Source organism: Petromyzon marinus, chromosome 4 (genome assembly GCF_048934315.1).
Source record: "Petromyzon marinus isolate PM22_M1 ecotype Great Lakes invasive population chromosome 4, UKy_Petmar_22M1.pri1.0, whole genome shotgun sequence".
Taxonomy (NCBI): domain Eukaryota; kingdom Metazoa; phylum Chordata; class Hyperoartia; order Petromyzontiformes; family Petromyzontidae; genus Petromyzon; species Petromyzon marinus.
The window spans coordinates 7,579,997-7,597,420 of record NC_133670.1 but is presented as its reverse complement, the minus strand read 5'-3'; the positions used below and the strand labels follow the sequence as shown (position 1 = coordinate 7,597,420).

The 17,424-nt window shown below is 42.6% G+C and overlaps 1 protein-coding gene across 7 annotated transcripts in view; it reads right to left on the bottom strand.

Moving 5' to 3' along the window:
* Positions 1-17,424, bottom strand: part of LOC116938793 (titin-like) — a 66,319-nt gene that overhangs the window by 35,319 nt on the left and 13,576 nt on the right. For 2 of the 7 annotated variants that reach the window (XM_032946423.2, XM_032946424.2), the window contains exon 4: positions 16,949-17,089. In XM_032946423.2, coding sequence (XP_032802314.2) covers positions 16,949-17,089 — 141 coding nt within the window. Of the gene's footprint in view, positions 1-582; positions 733-763; positions 1,543-3,389; positions 3,501-4,828; positions 5,084-12,896; positions 13,366-16,948; positions 17,090-17,424 lie in introns of those variants that run through there. The other 5 variants (XM_032946421.2, XM_032946422.2, XM_032946428.2 and 2 more) reach the window with 5 other exon arrangements.

Here is a 17,424-nt window from a genome sequence, read left to right as displayed (position 1 = left end):
AATACGGGCTTTTTTGGGTTAGATTTCGTAAATATATAAATGTGTTGTTAAACCCGCCACCACCCGGCACAGCCAATTAGTAAGATTTATCACGTAAACAGAACATGCCAATTCGTTACGAGTACAGCACCCCGGTGTGTTGGAAAGCAAAGCCACAAATTGCACCATCTGACTACAATGTTTCGCTAATAATTACAACTAGCTTCATCAGCCTGTATTATGGATGATATTGGTCACGAACGCCTACGTGTTAAACCAAAATAACATTTCACTTCACAGCCAAAGAGCCTTCTGGACCAATATCTTCCAGCAGTAATTGTTTAAGAAGTAAAACAATTGACTGTTTTCTCATTATTAGAGCCAGGCCCTTAAATGTTTTTTGTTTGCCAGATGGTAGAGATTGATATTTTTCCAATTCTATTACACTTCCTATACAAGGCCACGTCATATTAACGCAATCTTTTCACATATGCATCTTAAAAACTACCAATACCGCATTAAACATTCTGAATAAATAATGAATTTTCTAAGTATTTTCTGTAGCACATGCTGAATATAGAACACAACAGAAAGGATACGTACGGTTGTTCATAATAACGCCCCAAAACAATGACACATTTAATTATCTAATTATCCTAAAAAACAGACTTTGATCAAAATAAAAAAAGCTGTCCTCGACAAGAGAAGCTGTCCTCCACCAGCAATTCAAAAGTACGATGTTTATGGGATCAACAAGAAGACGAGAGAGCATAAGCCCACATACTTGGCACACCCGCGAGCTTTATCTCTTGACACAATGCAGCCACGGGGCGATCCACCGAGGATCATTTTCCCTACGCCTGCTGTGAAGTAACGTAAGCCAGCTAAGCGATTTCCTGTGGACTGCCTCCCGTCCATGCCCACAGCAACCCACCTCACGTGGATGTATTAGCCAAGGGTCTCCACACCGCACTCAACAGTCACATTCCTGCTCTAAGCATGCTTGCCTATTTCTAGAAAATGGCTTACAGGGTTACCCCTTATTTAGCTGACTGTCTCTCTCTCTCTGGGCGGCCTGCGTCTCTTTAAACGCCCGTAGAGCAGCTGAGCGGAATGAGTGTTTGGAATGCGGCGATATCGTCAATTGGTTTTTGCCAAGTGCTGCAGTTCTCTGTGAACCATCTTACTCCTGGCAGTGTCTTATTTTCCATTCAATGCATGGAGAAAGTATAATAATGATGGGGTTATTACTGGGACAATGCTTTCACATACGGCACATATTTATTCTGTAATTTCGTAAAATGCAGAACTGTTCTATTGTTAATATTGTAGAGATGGTTTACCAGGCATATTGCACACACACTTATACTTTGCATTGAAATGTGATCAGGAATGCCTCTTTATACCATGTCCAATACAATTAAAGTTTACAATTAATATAAACATATATATAAAATAACGAAAATATATAATTATTACATTATTATATAACGCTGCACTGAATTTCCACACGCATGCTGGGACATGCGGTACACGTCATGGCTTAAAATCCAGGTGACTGTCAGGCAGAAAATAATAATATGTCTTGCTCTAACACACCTTTGCCTGCTCCACGGGAATTTCTAGTATTCAGAATATGTGTCATGTAAGTGTTAACGTAATTGAGCAATGTGGCAACAATTGAATCTATAACGTGAATATATTTACATACGAAGCATTGCACATGTATTCAGGAGTAGGGGGCCTAAATCGGTGGAGGTTTTTTTTTTGCAAAATGAAAAGTTCCGGATTAGTAAGGCAGCTCTTAAGAGTAGTCGGTGCCGAAATAGTTCAACAACCAAGGAGAAGACCTCAAGCCTGATACTGGGATACTGTAAGAGCAGCCCTTGGAGGTCAGAAGTCGACTGCAACAGCTGAGGAATATAGAAGAATTTAGCAATGCTGAGGTGCCGGGATACGAGCAGCATTGGCCATATTCTTGGTTCTTTCGGTAAAGTCACTTAGAAGGGAAACAATAAAATAATAAAAATATAAAACAATATAATTCTCACGACGTTTCGACTGCAACACAAGCAATCATCATCAGGTGTGAAAACCACAGCAAGAAAATTTGACAACTTAATAATCTTAACAATCTTAATAATCTTGACAGTGAATATTTTCGGAGCTTCGGATGCAAGTAACTATGTCATTGTAATTAGTTAAAATTGAATACTTAGAATTACATAAATGTTCTGTCCCATTTTGCAATTTTTTTTACAGTTACTGTATACCTTAATATTAAACTATTTCAGTGCAATATATATGGTATTTCAAATCAATTTTTTTCTCTTGATATGCTTTCACTTTTGATTTGCCCAATTTGCTCATATATTTCCATTCTATTTCAGTTGGCAACGTGGGCCTCCTATTGGGGTTTAATACACTTATCTTTATTAGTATTTATATATTTTTTTTATTTATGGTAGACGGTAGCCCTGTCGTGTTTTCACATAACCTTAAACACAACTAATACCATTATCTAAACGAAAATGGACGTCGTTCATTTTATATTTTTGTTCGTAACAAAACTGCTTAATAAATACAATTCTTAATTCCTCCCTTCCAAATGTAGTAAACAAAAAACTTCAGACTAAATTAGATTTTTTTTCCCGAGTGATGAGTTTTATGCGAGGCACAATTCCAGTGGAAAAATAAAATCAGGAAGTGCCACTGAACAAGAGATGTAGCTTTTTTCCTGATAAATGTTGTTCCAAAAATATTCTACACATCACTCTTGGAGAACCAACGCTCACACTAATAATAAAACCATCAAATAGTACTCATGCACCAGCGGTAGACTTACTCAACACTAATGTCCTCATTGCCAAACGTTTTGAGAAGTAGTTTTTATATTTTGTACTGTAACCATTGTCACGCGAAATCAGGAGTTAAATAATTAATACAATGATCTTTCGTACATTATGAAGATGTTTAAAATTATTGGTAGCCTTAGACTAAAAATTGTATTCATTTGATAGGAAATTCTCCTGGGTTGGACTGGCCTTAACAACACAAATCCGTAGTTCAAACTCATCAGTTATGCTTGAGTTCAGACTTTCCACAGCGATGCATCGCATTATTTTCTTTGCTCAAGAATACATCAGCACACTCTTAGAGTTTTCTCTAGTGATTATCCTAGCCTCCAACCTACTCTCAAATAGCAGCAAGCAGCCCACGACCATGGTGTGGGAAGCATCTGTGTTGGCCCGTCACTTAATAATGTCAAGTCCAAGGCAGATTGCGAATAACCTCAGCCAAGAATTGACTGGAGAAAACACAGAGGCCTAAAAATTGTGTGTGTCATGCACGCTGCCAACTTGGATAATCTCAAAGTCTGATGTACTGTCGTGTATAAACAACGAGCTTACCTTTCGTACTGCCTGCTTAGGCACAATGATCTTTGACACTGTGAAAAGGTGGGCGCTTTTGCCTGTAAGTGCCCCATCCATCTGGAAGGGCAGTGCTGTACTCCTGTGAATCTACGATGTATACCGCCCAAGCAAAGAGAGGGTTATTTGTCACGGCGGTAATGAACGAAGGCTGCAATTTAATTGCATTAAAAGCGTGCAGGTGTACTTGCAGTGTGGTGCTGCTGCAACAGAGTGGCGATATTTGTAAGTGGTACCCCCTATGTATGGAAACTTTGCACTTGTCCTAGTGCTATGCTGTGGAGACCACTCAAAGTGAGCTGCACAAACAGTGAGCTATACTTATGCCTTTGATTGCTAAGTGGCCCTCACTCACATGGCTTTAGCGTGCCAATGCTACGGGGCCTCTGAATTCCTCGTTAGGCGTTTGCAGTAGAAAGGTGAATGTGGGAATGGGTCTATTTAAAGTGAGATATACTTGGATAGTAAGGAACATATATATGGTAATGGCAACCTTTTGTGAAAAATTTACATAAGCCAAATAATAACTGCGATGAAGTCAAAGTATCTCTGCGGCACAAATGAGCACGACTGTGGTGATCATTGCTCTGGTGGCTCTGGGTTAGTTGTGGGGATCCCAGATCCCTAGGGTGGGTGTCAAGTTATCCATAGAACAACCACTGTTGACTGCTGGCCTCTAGGATTTTATTTTATTTTGCCCACTTATATTCTGAACTATCATCACATTAATTAAGTGTATAAGCCTGTTGACTACTGGACCAAGAACTATGATGATAACCCGATTAATAGAGAGCATTAACTAAACTATCAAGATTAAACTATGGGCCCATAGTAATTTTTACATCCAATGGAACTTACTTGTGTAATACACTGAAAACTAATGTGGCCTTGCGTTTTAATATTACTGTCATCGTTCCAACTGGGCCTCCTTCCTGTCCACTGAAAGCACATCGCGTAAACTCAACATGATTTCCAAAAAGCCCTGCAACACCATTGATCCTGAGCTCTTGTTCTCATTGAAGTTCTCAAATGAGGGTTACTCTGTGCCCGTAACGCCTGCCACCTCTCCCGACTCTGATACATGGCTGCAGAAGAAACATCTGCACGCTGCCAGGATCACATCCCACCCTGTCACACACCAGTGGTACCTCTCTGCTGAAGTGCAATGCCTACCTGCTCTATCTCAGCTGGCCATGGGCCTACAATTATGCAGCTCAAAAGACAGCCTTGAGTGGCCTTGCCACCTAATTCTGTTAAACATAGTACTCCTATCCCGAGTGACGCTCTTAACATTTTCTCAAAAGAGCTGTCTTAAACATGCCGGTGATTCGTATGTAAGTTTGTCACAATATTTGTACGAGTGTCATGGGTATGGTAAATGAAACAAACAGAATGCAAGACACCACCACGTGGGGGACCTGAGCAGGAGAGCGGGCGTGGGATATGGGGCAGGAAACAGAGCGTATGACGGCTGGCCGGACCACGGGCAGTGGGCTGGGGGCCGTGGAGGACAGGGGAGACCTGCCCCAGTTGGGCCCCTGAGCCACGGCTGACGAGGGGGACAAGACATGGAGGGGGCCGTGCGGCTGGGCCTGCGGGAGAGGCCGCCCGCAGTGCTGATCCGCCGCTGCCACCACTGTGGCCACGGCACCGGTGCGTCCGCTCCGAGAGGCCTGCAGGTAAGAGGGTGGCGCCGGCACAACACGTGGATGGGGCATTGCCACCACGTGGCCACTCACTGACCGGCCACGACCAGTTTCTCAGTTTTTCCTCAGTTTATTTATTTTGGTATAGCCCCGTGAGCCATTCGGCTCTTGAATCGGGTGCAACCGCAACAAACAAAGACCAAGACTTGTTGACACAGTGTGGCGACTGATTTTTTTAACCAGAACATTACAACCTTTTTTCGGAATGTACTGACGATCGCTTCAAAGTTACTGTTCTTTTTTTTTCGCAAGCGTCCATATGTACAACTTTTGTCAAACGAGATTTGGGCAGTGGTATTAATTCGTGTTCTTTTTAACAGCAACTAGGACAACCACAGTAATTGTGACTCATTTATTGAGTCAAGGGGATAGGGTGAAGCTGACTCGCTACCAAGCTATGAATTTGTCACCCTGTAATTGAGCACTCAGTGCTATGTCACAGCTCAATTCAGGTAGGTTTACACCACTTTAATATTGACATACAATGCAGTGCATTCAAAATATTATTGTTAAACGATGATTATATGTAATTTTTGTAGAGTGGAGTGCTTGTGGTGAGACACATTGTGGACGAGGGGCATTCGTATAACATTATTTGTAAAATGAAGTAACTCATCATAATTTTTGCGTGTAAATAAATGTAAATATTAATAGAAATGTGCCAATATTATATAAAATGCCTTCTTGTTAAATCTTGACTTAAAGCTTTCGTGATTGCAGGAATTCATATTATTTGGGTCTTTCGGTAAAGTCACGTAGATAGGTTCAAATTATTATTACCCAAAGAATATGCCTTCTTGTTATGAATGCTTGCTAATCCTGTTGCATATTTCCATTTACATCTCCATCATAATCATGTTAATCTCTGTCACCTTCATCCACGCGCATTATATTATTCTTAATTGTCACTGTTATACTGCGGTACCATTTACCACCATCATCACCATTATTATTATTCATCGCCATCGATTGTCATTACCATCATCATTTTTATGATGTTTGTCATCCACTGTCATCATCGTGGAGCACGTGAAGGTGCACGCGTGCCTTTGGGAATGGTGCAATCGTGCGTGTTGACGAGTGTGAGGGCGCATGTGACAGCGCATGGTGAGCGCGTGTTTACGAGATCAGAGTGAGAATGAACACAAGTGTAAGGCATGTGAGCGCGCATCTGACAAGCGAGAGTTCGAGCGAGCGCGCGTGTATTTGGAGCCTCAAACGAGTAACTGGTGCGGTGTGTGTGAAAATCATCGCCACTGGGGAGACAAAGGCGGCCGGGCGTGGTGCTGGCCACCCACCCCCCTCGTGTGCCACAGTGCCGGCCTTCATAGGTGCTCGCTAACAGCACTTGCCCCAACAGTCTGTTAAGGCTACACGGCGGATCTTTGTCTTTGTGATCGAGCGAGTAAGCACGTGGGAGAGCGAGTGTGCATTCGTGAGAGGGAATAAGCAAGCAGGAGGAGTGAGCAAACAATCTATTCAGACTTGCCTTCCGATAAAATAAAAACATTTAAATGAAAACTGTCTTGTTTACTTTCCATTCACTTTCCTTTCTTATGGCATCCGTTGCGCCCGGTTGCACTTTATTTTTGCGCCCCCAATTTTACTTTGCTCAGCCGGTGTTAGCCGCCAAGGGCATGACGGGTCTCTTTTTTGTCATCCTTGTTGTTGGCTATTATGCCCCCAGTACCGTTCCCGTTCCGCTGTGACGTGCACCGATGCCGACTTTATTGAGAGGCGATATTGGCTCGTGAAATATATTTTAAAAAATGGTTTCTCATTGATGTTTGAACATCTTAACACCTAATAATAGGTTTTTTCTCCTTTTTTCTGGCAACAAAACTGAAACCTTTTTACAAGGATTCATGTCTGCATTAACCACAATACCTGCAGTCAAAATGCAAACAAAACACATACTATGATTCATCTTCTTTGGTTCTTTCGGTAAAGCCACGTAGAATGAGAATAAAATAATAAATTGATAAAATAAAATAACATAACACAATAATATTCTCACGACGTTTCGGCCACAACACAAGCGGCCTTCATCAGGTGAAGGGACGAGACTGTCTGGTAGGACAGCACTGGAGTGAAAGAGCCACGTTCAGATCACGACCTTTAAGCTGTGTGAGAGGAAACAAAGCGCCTTGACAAAGGAATTAGCATATAATTTAGCATTGAAATGGCTGAGTGATTAGCTTGTGACTGGTCACAGAAATAGCTATGTTAAAAGTTAAAGCATACACATCCGCAGAGGCACCCCTTGATAAAGGAATTAGCATAGAATTTAGCATTGAAATAGCTAAGTTAAAGCATACACATCCGCAGAGGCACCCCTTGACAAAGGAATTAGCATAGAATTTAGCATTGAAATAGCTGAGTGATTAGCTTGTAACTGGTCACAGAAATAGCTACGTTAAAGTCAGAGCATACACATTCACCGAGGCACTTAGTACAAATCAAACAGGAGAATTTATCATTGAAATAACTAGGCGAATTTAGCATTGAAATAACTGAGTGATTAGCTAGTGACCAGTCACTAGTGACCAGTCACTAGCTAATTTAGCATTGACCAGTCACTAGCTAATTTAGCATTGAAATAACTGAGTGATTAGCTAGTGACCAGTCACTAGCTAATCACTCAGTTATTTGATTTGCTAGTGACCAGTCACTAGCTAATCACTCAGTTATTTCAATGCTAAATTCGCCTAGTTATTTCAATGCTAAATTCTCCTGTTTGATTTGTACTAAGTGCCTCGGTGAATGTGTATGCTCCGACTTTAACGTAGCTATTTCTGTGACCAGTTACAAGCTAATCACTCAGCTATTTCAATGCTAAATTCTATGCTAATTCCTTTGTCAAGGGGTGCCTCTGCGGATGTGTATGCTTTAACTTTTAACATAGCTATTTCTGTGACCAGTCACAAGCTAATCACTCAGCCATTTCAATGCTAAATTATATGCTAATTCCTTTGTCAAGGCGCTTTGTTTCCTCTCACACAGCTTAAAGGTCGTGATCTGAACGTGGCTCTTTCACTCCAGCGCTGTCCTACCAGACAGTCTCGTCCCTTCACCTGATGAAGGCCACTTGTGTTGTGGCCGAAACGTCGTGAGAATATTATTGTGTTATGTTATTTTATTTTATCAATTTATTATTTTATTCTCATTCTACGTGACTTTACCGAAAGAACCAAAGAAGATGAATCATTGCAGTCACGAAAGCTTTAAATCGAAACATACTATGATAATATATGCATTGTCCTTGAAATTGATTGGTCCACACCAAGGGACGGCTTTCTTTTGAGCCTCGACCCAATTGGTGCTCGACCAGATGACGCCAATCAGTTTCAAGGACAATGCATATATTATCATAATATGTGTTTTGTTTGCATTTTAACTGCAGGCATTGTGGTTAATGCAGACATAAATCCTCGTAAAAAGGTTTCAGTTTTGTTGCCAGAAAAAAGGGGAAAAACCCTATTATTATATTTTGGTACTGGCAAAGGAGGTCTAATGATCTTAATACCTGCTTTATTGCCAGAAAAGGTAAAACCTATTCTTATATATATTTTCATACTTTGATACTGGACGCAAAAAAAGGTCCCATTTTGAGATAAAGATCGTTTGATCGATCGAAGCTTGCAGCGGGGATGCGTGCGGGAGCGAGTGAGCCAAAGAAAACCGTGCGTGTGGGGGGCGAGAGAGCGCACGTGTGTGCGCGCGTACGAGGCTGGGTAAGTGAGCGGTGTGACAGCGTGCGAGAGGGTGAGCGAAGTTTCAGGAGAGGGCACGCACGGGAGAGTAACGTGTTCTTCTTTCACGTGGGAGAGCGAGCATGCGTGCATGCGTGAGGGATGAGTGAGCACTCGTGGATGATGCGGATAATAATAATCATGCATAATAGAGGTTTTTGGGGGGTTAGATCGCATCAATATATAGATATGTCTTTAAATTCGCCACCACCCGACACAGCTAATTAGTAAGGTTTGTCACGTAAACAGAGCATGCCAATTCTAATTTACGAAATTTACTAATTAGAATTGGCACGTTCTGTTTACGTGACAAACCTTACTAATTGGCTGTGTCGGGTGGTGGCGGGTTTAACGACACACGTATATTTTTACGCGATCTAACCCAAAAAAACCTGTATTATGGATGATATTGGTTGCGAAAGCCTACGTGTTAATCCCAATCATCACATTAAGTTACACTATCTTTTTTAGACTTAAAACTTTCGTGACTGCAGGAATTCATATTCTTGGTTATTTCAGTAAAGCCACTTATATAGAAAAAAAAATCAAAATTTAAACCTGATCACCTGATGAAGACCGCTTGTGTTGCGATCGAAACGTCGTGGGTTTTTTGCTTTTAATTTGTATTTCTGTTTTCTATCTACGTGACTATCTTGTTTAGTAAATGTGTCATTGTCTATTGAATATCTTGTCCTTATAGCTAGAACAGAGTACCGAGGCAAGTGTTGTTCGCAAGGTAACTACTAAGGCCAGCTACAGCACCATGAAACGGTGAAGATCCAAGACCACCCCAGTCATACATTATCTTCACCGAGTGCAAATGTTTACAAACAACTACAGGACTCATTTAAAGCTGAATCAACCTGAACGAGAACCGGGCCAGATTTAAATGCCCATTTTTTTTTTATTGCTATGCACAGTCGGAAATTAGATTTGGAAAAATGTTTGGAATGGTATCACAACATATATTATATGGCATGCCAGACAACACCTAAAATCACTGCTGATGCAATTGCATTATAAAATCATTATAGTACTTGCAATAACTATCCTTCTATTGTGTCTACATGTATTGTATGTAGAGTTACAATAGTCTAAAGAGCGTAAATGTTATATATTTATAAAACAGTGCAAACATTCTGTTTCATTTTATACATATATCAAAGAATGCTACTTTCCCTATGAAGGTTATTGAACTTTCAAGACCCGCAATAAAGACCAAACTCCCATCAAATTAAGCTATCCTGCATATGTGACATCAATAATGCACTTTTCTGTGACTAACATCGATTACTCGAACCCGTTCCTCCTTCCCTTCAAGATCAAGCCCTTATCATGGTTATCATGGTCACAGCCGTAGGTGCCTCGCCAAAGTTTGATGAGTTTCGCCAGATCTTCCCTTTCCTATTCCTGAATTAGACCACTCAGATCGAACCGGTTGGAGCTACAGATTGCCTTATGAGAACTGGAACATTATACAGTGAGGGAAAATACCTCCTGATGTTGGAATTAAGCCTTGAAAATGGTATCTAAAATAACCAGAGATGAAAGTTCATTTTTCTTGTGAGGTTGGGCACAATCTCCTAAAGGGTGTTCTCATCATGTAACTCGTGCCATATTACTTTACACTGTGCCAGTTATTATGTGCGATATAATATAGGTACGGCATATACTTTTTGTGATCTCAGCGGGAACATCATTTGGTTAATAAAGCATATGTATTTTGATTTAAAGCTTTCGTGACTGCAGGGATTCATATTCTTGTTTCTTTCGGTAAAGTCACGTAGAAGGGAAACAATAAAATAATAAAAATACAAAACAATAAAATTCTCACGACGTTTCGACTGCTACACAAGCAATCATCATCAGGTGTGAAAACCACAGCAAGAACATTTCAAATGTTCTTGCTGTGGTTTTCTTGCTGTGGGTTTCACACCTGATGATGATTGCTTGTGTTGCAGTCGAAACGTCGTGAGAATTGTATTGTTTTATATTTTTATTATTTTATTGTTTCCCTTCTACGTGACTTTGCCAAAATAACCAAGAATATAAAGATTATATAATTAGATGAATGGGTATCACAGGGGGCTAAGAACATGTCATTGCACCGAGTTAGTACTGATACAATCCGACATTCAGGCAAGACACCCAGAGTTAAATTGGATTTTCATTTGCAGTGAGATCATGGTCTTAGTCACCAATGAATGCAAAAAAACACCACATTACGGAAAATGTGATTTTCCACTTAATTCAGCTACCTACAGCTTTGGGAACAAAACACTGATCCAGTGTGCAATGACACTTTTTGCAGGGCATACATATATATAATGTCCCGAGTGAGGATAAGAAGGCCGATTTAAGGGACAACGAATGCAGTTTTGTGACATCATCTTCCGGCCCTGGTCTCGGACACAACGTGGTTCACTGCTCACTGCGTGAGGTGTTCAAAATGAGGGTGTATTTGTATTTTTTACATGATAGACAGATCGATATGTTTTATTTATTGAATTAGGAAACCCCGAATGAGCTGCTCGGCTCTGATTCAGGGGAGTCCTGCGATAGTACAGATGTTTTAGATTTAAAGCTTTCGTGACTGCAAGGATCCATACTCTTTGGTTCTATTCGGTAAAGTCACGTAAAAAACAACAAAAAATAAAAATTCACGACGTTTCGGCCACAACACAAGTGGCCTTCATCAGGTGGAGGGACCGTGCTGTCATGAGGACAGCGTTGGAGTGACCTGGGCTTGGCTGTTTTCACTCCAACGCTGTCCTCATGACAGCACGGTCCCTTCACCTGATGAAGGCCACTTGTGTTGTGTCCGAAACGTCGTGAATTTTTATTTTTATTTTTTGTTGTTTGTTACGTGACTTTACCGAATAGAACCAAAGAGTATAGTACAGATGTTATAAAGTATGGTACAATTGTAATATATAATTGGGAAGCAACTCTTACCTTCCCTCTCCTAAAGTTAGAAGGCAATCATATACAGTATTATTGATAAGTATGTTAACAGACATTTCATATAGTAGTAGTCATATATAATGTAGCATATGTTAAAATTAATAAGTTACGTGCATGGGGAATGGGATGGACTCACTTATCCCATGCAGTATAATGTAAACGTAAAATGCTTGGAATGGTAAATAATATTAGTTGATGTATTAAAAATATACACAGCGCCAGCGAGTTGAAACATTCAAAACGTATCCTTTAAATGCAATTAATGGGTACATCAGCACGAATGGCTTGCATTCCTTAAAGTACACACGGTGTGAATTCATTCGCAGGGGACGACTGTGTAACTCTGGCGACAAAGATCCACGTGACTTGGTATTGATAGCGTTAGGGGTCACGATGTCAATGCTTGATGATGTCTTCTCGTGTGTACATTCGGCATCAGTAACTAGATGCCATTTTTGTTTCCTCCTCTGAATGGCGCAGCGATTGTCAATAACTGAATAAAAAAAATCAACAAATAAATATTCTATGGTTATTTCGGTAAAGTCACGTAGATGTCTACAAAGAATATGAATTCCTGCAGTCACGAAAGTTTCAAGTCAAAATCACCAAACTTGAATAATTCACAGTTGGTACAATCCCTTGAAATGTTTGTGTTCTCCCCAAGTGAGGCAATGGTCCCTGGCGCGAGCCCCTGTTTAAAAATACCTCTTCGTGTGTGTGTGTGAGCACACTCGCGTTATTCTGTGCATTACCATACCGGAGACGATTAGGTGCGTTTACAACGACACGAGGCTTCCGTCATTGCTGTGCACAGGTGGAGCTCGCGGGGAAAAAAAAAATCTCAGCGAGAGATTTAGGCGGCGACGGCGCACAAAGAGCATTCCACGCAAATTCCACGATGTCATGGTTTGTTCAGCCATCGTCGCACTCCTCACTTCTACGATGTGCCTCACGCACCGTTCCCATTACAGCACCACGATGGCCACACATGGACGCCACAAAGGGTTTTCCAACTCACGTTAACAGGACATTCACGCGAACACGTATAACAAGATGTTACATACCTCCATCAAATCCTCTTTATTGGCGAGCACGTTTTAATTCCAGTTTTATTTTTGCTGCTTCCTACAACCCCTCCCAAAACGCTTAAGCTATAGTCATTATGAGATCCACAGAGTCGGGCAAGGTCCGATCTACTACAGCTTACAGAAAGGAGCTAGCGACGTCCTGTTATGGTCGTTTATAGTGTGGCCCATCCTTCTTTGCGCTTGCCCCACAGGAGTTCCCCATCAACTCCGCTCTAAATTCTGGCCCTCGCAAAAGCCCTTCCTTGCCCATAGTGAGCCACCTTGTGCTGTGGGCCGCCGCTATAAAAAGGCAAGCTGCACTGGGGACTAGACATCTGCCCATTCGGTGTTCAAACATGGAGATGAGCCGAGGGTTGTGATGCCGCCACTTTAATGCGGGCTCTAGCACGGCTAAGTTGTAAACAATCCAGCGTGCAAAGGCACGAGCGTGACATTATCACTTGCGGATCACAACTTTATCGCAGTCATCAGAGTGCTTCTATTTCAGCAGGAGGTACCACGAACACTTGCTTTCTCAATGTGTCAAAGTAAACTGGCGTGCACAGGTGCGTTGAAATTTATCGCCACGTTTTTTTATGATTTATGACTGCCTAGCCATGACTGATGGTTCCATTGATTGTTTGTGTCCATATTCTTGGTTCGTTCGGTAAAGTCACGTTGAAGGTAAGCAATAAAATATATAAAACAATAAAATTCTCACGACGTTTCGACTGTAACACAGTCATCATCAAGAAGTGGCGGTTTGTATTTATTTATTTACTAACGTTAGCACCACGGATAGCGATTTGACAGTTTGTTTAGATGGACGAGTCCATCTATGTTCGGAAAAGAGGAGGGGGGAGACGAAAAATTAATATATGCTGTCTGAAAGCCACCGTAAGCGTGAACAATCAATTAAGACCCGAAATGGTTTATCAAATCCTTCCAACGATTGCTAAGCCAGAATCCATCTTCTCGGTTGAAATTGTCTCTGTGTTTGTATATGTGGATAGCCTCATGAACGAATCTCTCATGGTAGCCCGATGTTTGTGTCCAGCCAACACATTTGGACTACATGAAAGTACAATACACAGTGCGCAGGTCAAATATCAAAGCGTCTCCGTTGCCTCAAAGAGAGGGGGCCAGTTCTTGTCAATATTGGTGTCCCTGGGACAGCAGTGAAAATTCCACATTCATATGGCAGGAGCCAGTCTGTATGAAGCATATTAAGCGATGAATGGCTGAAAATACAAGATCCTATAAAGAGGTCTGTTATAAACGGTTTGTAATATTATAAAATGAAGTCAGAGTTTAAAGGATTTAACATTCGGGTAGTGTGCGTTTTTTGAAGCGTGTGGCATTAAAGCCGATACAAAATTAGCCGAAGCCCACAATCGATTGATTACTAGTGATACAAAGCGTTAGACTCTAGTGGAAACTATTGTAAAGAAACTAAGAGGAGATGCCTGATATATTTGTTCTACTTTGCACGCATGAGAAATGTAGAACAATTCAACATTTTGTTGTAAGATCTGGGTGCAATAGAAATGGTGATATAACCACAAACATTTCTGCCAGGCTAAGTGCACTTTGAGGCCACGTGTATTGGTGAAGGCTCGCTGCCAGGTCATGGGACAGACTCAGATCCCAACACATTGGGGGTGACTGCCACATGCATCACGCGCGCTCCCCACTGAGACAATTTGCTGTCTTAGCTCCCGTTGCTCTGCTCATTTGTGACGCTCTGCCTCCTGTCACCGCTGAGGGATTGCAGATGCCCAGGTACTGTCTGCAAATAATATTCACACGACTGGTACCAGCCATCCAAGTCAGCCTCAGGTCCCCCTTAACCACGGCAGCCCATTTGCTGCCGTGCTAGCATGTGCTGCGTCCGTTTCAGTCCGGTCTGTTGGTGAAACGAGATCTCCCTGGGTGTACAGTAACTGGACATGTGGCTCACGTGACCCAACCAACAAAGCGTTGCTTTTTATTTCACATGCCCGTGAGATGCTCGCACGATTCAACTTGGATACGATGGTGGATCACAGGCTGGGCAGCATGAATGTTTCACGCAAGCACAAATGCTGAACAGGCATACGGACGACGGGTTACGATTATGGCTGAGAAGACCAGGCGCTTTGTGTGGAATGACAGACAGAGCAGGTTGATCAGCGATGTCACACTGTGATGCAGATTATGTAGCGAGACCTCTCTACCAAAGCTGGCCATGAGCACCATTGTAACGTATGTATGTTCAACATCTTTCGCACCATAGGTAGCCGACCGTGCTAATCAGAGGTGCGGGGGAAGGACAATAAACTAAACACACGCAAAACAGATGAAGGTACTGCTCCACCCTCTTCATAATCACCCCGTAACACATTGAGATGGGGGAGAGTGGGGTGGTTTATGGCATGCAGTGACAAATCATAAGGAGGCAACAGTGAGGTCATTACAGCATCACACCTTTTCATTCGCCGCTAAATTACTGTGAATGAAGGTGGCTTCAGACAATGTGGCAGCCATTGGCATAGTGACCTCTAAATATTACATCATCATAAGCGAGTGGTTTTGACAGGACTTTTGTTATCGACAATAACCAGGTGTGTGTCATCAGATGAGTGGTAGTGTAGCCATCAGCGCCCTGCGCTACGAAACCGGCGACCCGAGTTCGATTCCCACTCACAGCCAACATCAGTGACGATTATCTGAACCTGTCCTGGACCTCCTCTAGGTCAACTCAGCCTCAAATGAGTACCTGCTACGGTGTGTAAACATCGTTACTGGGGAGACAAAGGCGGCTGGGTGTGATGCTGGCCACCCACCCCCCCCGTGTGCCGTGCCGACCTTCATAGGTGCTCGCCAACAGCACTTGCCCCTGCAGTCTGTTAAGGCTACACGGGAGACCTTTTTCCTGTCACCCTATGTCATAACCACCATTGCCAGTTACAGATATTAATTGGCTACCAAATTAATATCTTGCCCCCCGGCATTTATTCACACAACAATTAATTCAAGGAAGCCTCATTGTGTCGTTAAAACCCGCCACCACCCGACACGGCCAACTAGTAAGGGTTGTCACGTAAACAGAACGTGGCCAATTCGTCACTAGTACAGCACTAACCGGTGTGTCGGAGAGCCAAGCCACGACATTTACAATCTGAGTACGACGTTTCGCCAGTAATTACAACTGGCTTCATCAGGCGACAGCCAGATTTGTGGAGAAGTCTAAACTGTTCCTTATATAGAGGCGTAGATGCGGTGTCCACGCTTCTGCGCTCTTGCGTGGACCGTGCTGCTACGGTGCTCACACCGGCGTGTGCCCAAGAGCCGGCGTCCCGACGAGAGGACACTCACGCCTCGCAGCTGCCATGCAAGAGGCGCCTTCTCGAACACAACCACGCAGAGCCGAGGCGACCCAGCAAACAGCGGTGACGTAATGTACACCATGGGCATCGCACTCTTCCACAGCCGCGGCCGTCATGTTTTAAAATACACACACTGGAAATGAACAACAATAACATCACTTACAACATATGCCATTCGCACGTTGAACGTTGTGACAGACGAACTTTTGGTACGATCGCTTGCCGACCTCTGACCCCTATCTGACACCCTATGCCACGCATGTATACTTGCTTGAAGTTGGACGTTACTAAAAATTACACTAAAACTAAACTATTGTTTTATTTTGCCAGGTAAGGCTCACCGAGCTATATAGCTCTTTTTCAGAAGCGACCTGGCCACAAATGATTGCTCAACGAAATGGTGTATCATGTGGAAATGTATACCAGCCAAATACTCTAAACTCATGTTTCTAAATGTGGAGGGGAAAAAAACCGGAGGACCCAGAGGACCCATAAAAGAATCCACGAAAAATCCACGAAAAAAATGTCACAAAAAAAACACGCAACCACGGGGAGAACAAACTCCAAATATACAGGAGTCAGGGCTCGTGATTGAACCCACAACCTCCTGTATACCAGGCGATGGCGTTAACATCTCGCCACGGGCTGGCGGTAACGCGGTAGGAAGGGAAAGGTGGTTACCCGGAAGGGGATGGTTGGCTTGGGGGGGACTTGGGGCGGCACTTTCCGAGGAAGCTGGCGAAACGGCACGGCCGCATCTCCCATCAATCCAGTGGAAGCCTCCTGCCCCAGCTCCAGGTCGTCACTGTAGCTGTCCTCATACTGCCGGGTGCGAGATGTAGTGTATTTAAGCATACATGTAGTTTAATTCGTAAATTAAAAGGCAAAGCAAGTCAAGGTTTGAGCTCCACACCCAAAATAAATGGGTAATGATCATCTTCATTGATGGCCCTGATCCACCTCTCCAGGCCATTTAATTGAGATGATCATCACTCATCTCTGCAACGGATGGCCAGTCCTGATTTCATACAAATTGGTAATATTGATTCTGGAGGGATGATGGGCTTAGTTAAGTCACAACTGGGATTTTAACTTGCAACCTTCCTATTGTTTTAACAGTTTATTGTGATTCAAGCACCACCCCAGCCAGACGTCGG